This window comes from Eucalyptus grandis, chromosome 1 (genome assembly GCF_016545825.1).
Source record: "Eucalyptus grandis isolate ANBG69807.140 chromosome 1, ASM1654582v1, whole genome shotgun sequence".
NCBI classification, from domain to species: Eukaryota; Viridiplantae; Streptophyta; class Magnoliopsida; order Myrtales; family Myrtaceae; genus Eucalyptus; species Eucalyptus grandis.
The window spans coordinates 12,754,166-12,762,246 of NC_052612.1; the positions used below are offsets into that span (position 1 = coordinate 12,754,166).

Genomic DNA, 8,081 nt, shown 5'->3' on the forward strand with positions numbered 1-8,081 from the left:
AATTGCTTTTTTATATTTAAAAAAAACTAAATAATAAAGTAAACTAAAATAAAATTCGGGGCTAGACCGGATCGGGTCGGTCAGACCGGACCGGTTCGCCCGGTTTGCGAAAGTCGGGTGCAGTCGGAGACCGGACCGGGTTGTCTTTGAGCTAGGCCGATCGCCTTTGATCGGGCCTTCGCTCGGCCTAACTTGGGCCCAAATGACGGGCCCAAGTCGGGGACAAGGCCGAGTGGGCCGGACCACGGATCTGGCCCAACTCGACTGCAATCCCCAGTCGCGGCGCTCAATCACGACCAAGGATGTTGGAACGGCGAACGCTGCGGCGACGACGTCTCGGGCGGACGGGGGACACAGCTCGAGCTCTCCAGTCGCGGCGGTGTCCCTCCGGCCACCAGCAGTCCTAGGGGGCCCTACGTGGAGCAATCGGGGGGCGGAGTTCGCTCGGACAATTCCACAAACAGGTTGTATACACTAACAAAACTAACGAGACTTTGTCTCGGTCGCGGCCCAAGCACCTATCCGGACTTCGAAGGCGACATGGCGAACGGCAAAGCGGGGTAACAAGGATAGGAAGGCAGCCGGAGCTTGCCCGAACTAATCGGGATGAGCTCCGGCCGACTCATTTCCAAAAATGCACACCAGAAATTTCGATGAAAGTTCTACCCGGTTTCGAGACGGGAATGGCAGCTTGGAAGACGCGTGCGGCGGCGGCGGCGATGGTGGCCGGAGATGCGTCGGCGGCGGTTGCGGCGGTTGGGAGACGCGTTGATGGCGGTGGCCTCGGTGAGTTTCCCCCTTTTGCTCTCTGTTTCCCCCTCCTTCCTCTCCTGTTTCTCTCGCCCTCACCTTGTTCTCTCTCTCTCTCCCTCCGTCTTTTCCTTCCTCCTCTTCGTTTTTTCGATCTCTTCCCCCTTTTCTTCCCTCCCCCTCCGTCTGTTTTCTTTCTTCTTTTCCCTGCCGAGATCTCTCCCTGCTTTCCTTCGTTCGGCTCCACGTGCACGTGCCCTCGGCTTCCCCCAACCCGCCGACCTGCTAGCGAGATGATGTTGTCTCCCTCGTCCCTCGCTGCCCCTTTCGGCTTCGCCATTTCCTCAAGCGGACGGCTGCTTTCTGCTTCGCTGGTTCCCCGTGCAAAGAGCGGCTGAGGGAGAAGACAACGGGGTGGGCCAGGCCGGAGGCAAGAGGAGGGCTGGGCTGCGCAAAGGGGAAGAGAAAGAAAAAAAATAAAAAAGTAAAGGGGAGGGTTGGGCCCAGGCCCATGCAGGGAGAAAATAAAAGAAAAAAGGGGGAGTCGGGCCAAGGCCGGATCCGGCCCGACCCGAACTTCCAACTTTTTTTTTTAAAGGAAATCAATAGTTAAAAAAAAATTTGATTTTGATTTTGATGATTTTTTTATACTATTTGAAAGATAAAAAATAGGTGTCAACAAATTTGCCCCTCTTTGAATGTAGCCTCGAAGAGGTTACAATCAAGACAGATGACACCTAAATTATTTTGGCGATAGAAAGACCCTAGGTGCATATGCATGTATTAGGTCGACGAAAAGAACTCATAACTATGGAAATGCGTCTTGTCAATAAGGTGAAGAAAGACTTCGGGCTGCAGAAGTCCACCGAGTCATAAAAAGTGAGGAAGACTCCAGGATACAAGGCTCTCCGGGTCATAAGAAGGGTGGAAGACTCCAGGATACAAGGCTCTCCGAGTCATAAGAAGTGAGGAAGACTCCAGGATACAAGGCTCTCCGGGTCATGAGAAGGGTGGAAGACTCTAGGATACAAGGCTCTCCTGGTCATAAGAAGTGAGAAAGACTCTAGGATACAAAGCTCTCCGGGTCATAAGAAGGGTGGAAGACTCCAGGATACAAAGCTCTCCGGGTCATAAGAAGTGAGGAAAACTCCGAGATACAGGGCTCTCCGGGTCATGAGAAGGGTGGAAGACTCCGGGATACAAGGCTCTCCGGGTCATGAGAAGTGAGGAAGACTTCGGGATACAAAGCTCTCCGGGTCATGAGAAGGGTGGAAGACTCCAGGATACAAGGCTCTCCGGGTCATGAGAAGTGAGGAAGACTCCAGGATACAAAGCTCTCCGGGTCATAAGAAGTGAGGAAGACTCCAGGATACAAGGCTCTCCGGGTCATAAGAAGGGTGGAAGACTCCAGGATACAAGGCTCTCCGGGTCATGAGAAGTGAGGAAGACTCCAGGATACAAAGCTCTCCGGGTCATAAGAAGGGTGGAAGACTCCAGGATACAAAGCTCTTCGGGTCATAAGAAGTGAGGAAGACTCCGGGATACAAGGCTCTCCGGGTCATGAGAAGGGTGGAAGACTCCAGGATACAAGGCTCTCCCGGTCATAAGAAGTGAGGAAGACTCGAGGATACAAAGCTCTCCGGGTCATAAGAAGGGTGGAAGACTCCAGGATACAAAGCTCTCCGGGTCATAAGAAGTGAGGAAAACTCTGAGATACAGGGCTCTCCGGGTCATGAGAAGGGTGGAAGACTCCAGGATACAAGGCTCTCCGGGTCATGAGAAGGGTGGAAGACTCCGGATACAAGGCTCTCCGGGTCATAAGAAGTGAGGAAGACTCCAGGATATAAAGCTCTCCGGGTCATAAGAAGGGTGGAAGACTCCAGGATACAAAGCTCTCCGGGTCATAAGAAGTGAGGAAAACTCTAGGATACAATGCTCTCCGGGTCATGAGAAGGGAAATGACTAAAGTCTCATCGTGTAAAAACGAGTTTTGACCGAGTATGATAGTCTCACTGTGTACGAACGGGTTTCAACTGGGAGGTGGACAAGCGTGATTTACGGATGAACCCACCAATCTTGGAAATGACATGGTTTAAGGTTAACCATAAACCTTTGGAGATGACATGGTTTAAGGCTGACCATGAACCTTTGGTTTTTTAGAGAAGCACCCATTAACCCCTTAGAAAACTGCATGGCTTCACTGATGAATCCTGTCAAACTCAACTTGAGCAAATGTCATTAGAGACGTCATCAAGAGACGTATTGGCAACATTATAACATTAATTGAACAAAATAATCAAGCTAAGTCTGATTGCTTTAGAAAAACATTCGATGTCCATCAGCATCATGTGGCACAAAACTGTCATCTTGCTCGTGGATATATCATTAATCATCAAATTTTCTAGGAGGCAAGTTCTCATCAGAACGGCTACGACTCGGGAAAAAGGTTCATTAAGCATGCCAAACTAGAGCTTCTTAGTCAGAAAGGGTTTCTCACGCACTCTCAATAAAATGACTACTTGATCCCATCCATTCGTGTGGGAGATAATTGGTTACTGAAGGTATCTCACATAACCTACGTCGAAAGCTTCCGGAAACATTCGCAATGAGCACAATCTGATCGATCAAAAATGACTTTTGAAAGGACCGCAATACAGGCTCGGTTAGGGCTCACACAAATGAATTGTTGCTTTGAGACCAATAAATGAACATTTGTCATTATCTTCATTAGGTTTACAAGTCGAGAGCTTAGAAGATAAGACAAGATAGAATTACTTCCACTCCTTCAAGCAGTAGCTTCTTTGTGGTATTCTCATTTTCACTCAAATTATCCCAATTAGAAGAGGCTTCGGAAAATGGTTATAATGTTGGCTCGGGAAAGGCTCGAAAGGCTTAAAACTTTCAATAGGGTCTTTAAGAGTCGGTGATCATCATGGCATCATGACCAGGTCACTTGATCTTTCCAAATCATTTGGCTTTTGAAATATAACGCATCTCGAAAGTCCCTTGATTAAGCATATCTGCATGGGAGCTTTGCTTCTTTCTCTAATTTCCTTTCAATCACGATGATTTTTTTTTTTTTTTACATAGGCACTTGGACCTTGATAATAAATTTTTTTTTTTTTGGGCATTGGCCTTGTTACTAGGCACACTGCTTTTTCATGCCCCCTAGTTTGTTGAACTTTTCGCTTTTTGAACTTCTGGAGCTCTTATGACTTTCGAGATACTTTTCACATTGTTCTCATAATTGTCAATTTTTTTTTTATCAATTCTTATGCTTTGCCCTAGTGAAGGGAGATGATCACTGCTCGGGGTTTAGAAATGAATAATCAGGCCCAAATTGGTTAAAGCAATTGGTATCAGTGTTTGGGTGGAGAATGAAATGCTCTTCTTCACATTGGGATGAGTCAAGATCTAATGAGAATTCCTTTGAAGCTATCACCAGAAGATTGATGCAAGTGAAAGTAATAGGATCTTTCCCAATCATTCGCTTTACAATACGACTGCAATCTCCTATGCTGCCCCAATGTCGGGTCGTCCTCGACAGGGGTATTTTGGAGGATCATCTCTATTTGGCTCGAAGGGCTAGCAATATATCAGCTTGGCATTTGGGATTGATGAAGGAAATGCCTTTATCATTTCGATCTTCACGCTTAATGCGAATGGATCCTCCGTCCTAAGAGAAGGTTGTTTTTCACTCAACTCTTGAAAGTGTTCGAAGGATGTGTTTGGAAATGACTTACCTTTCTTCATCCTAAGCACTCCTTGTTTGGCATGATTAATGTTTCAACTTTTTATCCGAATAAAATCATTCTTACGAGCTCCCCTCTTCGAGAATTACCGACATGAAGCACGTATAATGGCACCAGAAAAATAGGTGGTAGGAATGAAGCTATGCCCCCGGTTTTTTTTTTTTTTTACCTCTCATTTAAGAAAAAGAGATATTCAACCATTTGTGTGGAGACTTGATGGGTCTTTTGAATCGACTTTTCCCTCCGCCATTTTCCTCATCGAACGGTAAAGTGCCTGAAGCACAAATAGATATGCGTGTATGTGATATATGTATGATATCTATGATGCTATGCATGATGCCATGTGACTCAGATTGCGCATGAAGTGGTTCTTCGACCTTGATTTCAATCATGGAAAGTATTTCTTGACTGCATACGAGTTTACAGGTCTAGGCAATTCACCGCCATCCATTTAAACTAAAATCATAGCACCACCAGGCAGAATCTTTTTAATGACATACGGCCCTTCATAGTTCGGGGTGAATTTTCCACGAGGTCGGTATAATCGGAAGCACTTTCCTCAGCACCAGGTCATTGACTTCAAAGTATCTAGGACGCACCCTTCGATTGAAGGCTTTTGTAACTCGTCTTTGATAGCATTGGCCATGACACACAGCTTGCAACCTCTTCTCATCAATCAAGTTTAACTGCTCATGCCTCTGTTGCATCCACTCAGTCTCATCGAGCATAGATTGGGAAAGGACCCTTAGAGAAGGGACCTCAACTTCAACAAGCAAGACTGCCTCCATCCCATACACGAGTGAAAAAGGAGTTGCCCCTGTGGAGGTGCGGATAGAAGTTCGATACGCCATTAACGCGTAAGGGAGTCTATTGTGCCAATCACGATAATTTTCGGCGGTCTTCGATAGGATTTTCTTTATGTTCTTGTTCGCCGCCTCCACTGCTCCATTCATTTGAGGACGATACGGTGACGAGTTCAAATGCTTAATTCGAAACTCACTAAACAATCCATCTACGACTTTGTTGTTCAAATTAGTGCCATTGTCGGTAATGATCGCCTCCGGCACCCCGTAGCGAGCGACAATGTCGCGACGAATGAACTTCGCCACATTTTTGGCAGTAACATTAACATATGAATTGGCCTCGATCCACTTGGTAAAATAGTCTATCGCCACCAGGATGAATCGATGCCCATTTGAAGCTTTGGGGTTAATGGGCCCAATCACGTCAATTCCACACATTAAAAAGGGCCAGGGTTGAGACATTTGGTGAAGTTCATTTGGAGGGGCATTTATCCTATCTCCATAAATGGCACGGTGTCACCGTCGTACGTGCCGAATGAAGTCAGACTCCATGGTCAGCCAATAATAACTGAGTCGCATGATCTTTCTCACCAAGAAGCGTCCATTCATATGGGGGGCCACACTCCCCTTCATGTATCTCCTTCATCAAACGGTCGGCTTCTTTAGCGTCGACACACCTTAGCAATGTCGAGTCGAATGACCTTTTGTAGATGACATCTCCACTGACAAAGAATTTCGATGCTAACTTTATTAAATGCTTTCTATCTCGCTGCTTCACTTCCTTCGGGAAATTCACCATTCTGCAGATACTTCAAGATGTCATGATACCAAGGCTGTCCGTCGGTTCTTCTTCAATCGTCATGCAATAGGCGGGCGCCTAAAGATTTCAATTCTTAATGGTTCAATGTCCAAGCCTCCAGCTACTTGTAACATTGAAGACAAGGTAGCTAGGGCATCAGCAAACTGATTTTGAGACCTTAGCAAGTATTCAAATTCTATTTCTTGGAATTCTTCCGTCAACTTCCCCAGGAACTCATGATACGGAATCAATTTAGAATCATGTGTTCGCCATTCGCCTTTAGTCTGTAAGATGATAAGGGTTGAATCACCATAAACTTGCATCTTTCGGATCTTCATGTCAATAGCAACTTGGAGGCCGAGAATGCACGCTTCATATTCGACAATATTATTCGTGCAAGGGAACGTCAATTTAGTGGCAATAAGGTAGTGCTGACCGTCTGGGGAGATAAGAATTTCCCCGGTACCCGACCCAGCTAAATTAACTGCACCATCGAAGTACATTGTCCATTTGTCACTTGATACAAGTAAAATTTGTTCCCCTGCATCACTATCCTCATCAGATGTCCTGGACCTCTCGGGACTTTCTGCTAACATGTCTGCTATGGCGCGACCTTTAACGAACTTCTGCCCCAGGCTCTGAATGTCAAACTCTGAAATTAAGATTTGCCACTTGACCAACTTGCCAACCAGTGCCGGCTTCTCCAGGAGGTATCTGATGGGATCATTTTCGGTCACCAACAGGATTCGGTGATGGAGCGTGTATTGTCGCAACCTGTGCAAGACCCAAATCAAGGCCACACAAGTTCTCTCAATTTCTGTGTAGTTCATCTCGGAAATAGTAAACTTCTTGCTCAAGTAGTATATCGCGCATTCTCTTCCGTCATTTGGTCTTTTCGTGCTAACATGGCTCCTAACGATTCATCATGTATGGTCAAGTACAAAATTAAGGGAATTTTAAGGAGAGGGGGTACTAAGACTGGTGCGTGAGTGAGATAGTGTTTTATCTTCTCGAAGGCACCTTGGCACTCGATATCCCACTCAATATTTGCGTTCTTTTTCAAGAGCTTGAAGAATGGCCTCGTTGTTTTAGACAACTGATAGATGAACCTTGCCACATAATTGAGTTGCCCCATCAAGCTGCAGACCTCCTTGGTGGTGGTCGGGGCTCGTAAATCACAAATAGCCTTAACCTTTGACGGATCAATCTCTATGCCCTTGTTACTAACCATGAACCCTAACAGCTTCCCCGATCTCGTCCCAAAAACGCATTTTTTGGGATTAAGGCGCAGCTTGAATTTCCGAAGACGTTTGAACAGCTTTTGCAAGACTCCAACATGGTCCTCACCCCGTCTTGACTTTGTAATCATATCATCCACGTATACCTCGATCTCCTTGTGCATCATGTCATGAAACAACGTGACCATGGCCCTTTGATACGTTGCCCCAAAGATTCTTTAGACCAAAAGGCATCACTTTGTAGCAGAAAGTTCCCCAAGGAGTTATAAATGATGTTTTGCTCCTATCCTCCTTCTTCATACGGATTTGATTATATCAAGAAAAACCGTCCATGAAGGAGAATAACTCAAATCCCGCCATGCTGTCAACCAAGACATCGATATGCGGGAGTGGAAAATCATCTTTGGGGCTTGCTTGATTTAGGTCACGATAGTCAACACATACCCTGATTCGTCCATCTTTCTTCATTACTGGCACGATATTTGCTACCCAATCAGGATAACGTGTCACTTCGATAAAATCTACTTTCAGCAGCTTCATTACTTCTTCTTCGATCTTCTTGGACAATTCTGGTTTAGTTCTCCTGAGTCTTTGCTTCTTGAGTGGCATATCAAGATCTGTTGGTAGAGCATGTTCCACAATTTCGGGGTCCAATCCCGGCATGTCGGCATATGTACAGGCGAACACATCTTGATATTCTTTCAAAAGATTAGTCGTCTTTTCCGCCTCTGACTCTGAG

At 45.8% G+C, this 8,081-nt stretch overlaps 1 protein-coding gene across 1 annotated transcript; it reads right to left on the reverse strand.

Moving 5' to 3' along the window:
- Positions 1-6,163: 6,163 nt before the first annotated feature.
- On the reverse strand, positions 6,164-7,530 carry LOC120295480. The gene is made up of 2 exons (XM_039316667.1): positions 7,214-7,530; positions 6,164-6,878 (listed from the first exon to the last, which is right to left on the reverse strand). Exons 1-2 carry the CDS (start codon positions 7,528-7,530, stop codon positions 6,164-6,166), a joined length of 1,032 nt encoding a protein of 343 aa, XP_039172601.1.
- Between the last annotated feature and the right edge of the window lie 551 nt (positions 7,531-8,081).

What these genes read in the sequence shown, in the direction of transcription:
- LOC120295480 (XM_039316667.1), bottom strand. Translation starts at nt 7,530, where the DNA reads ATGGTCACGTTGTTTCATGACATGATGCACAAGGAGATCGAGGTATAC. An exon ending in CAACTCAATTATGTGGCAAG is followed by an intron (nt 6,879 to 7,213) that starts GTTCATCTATCA and finishes GGTCTTGCACAG; the next exon opens with GTTGCGACAATACACGCTCC.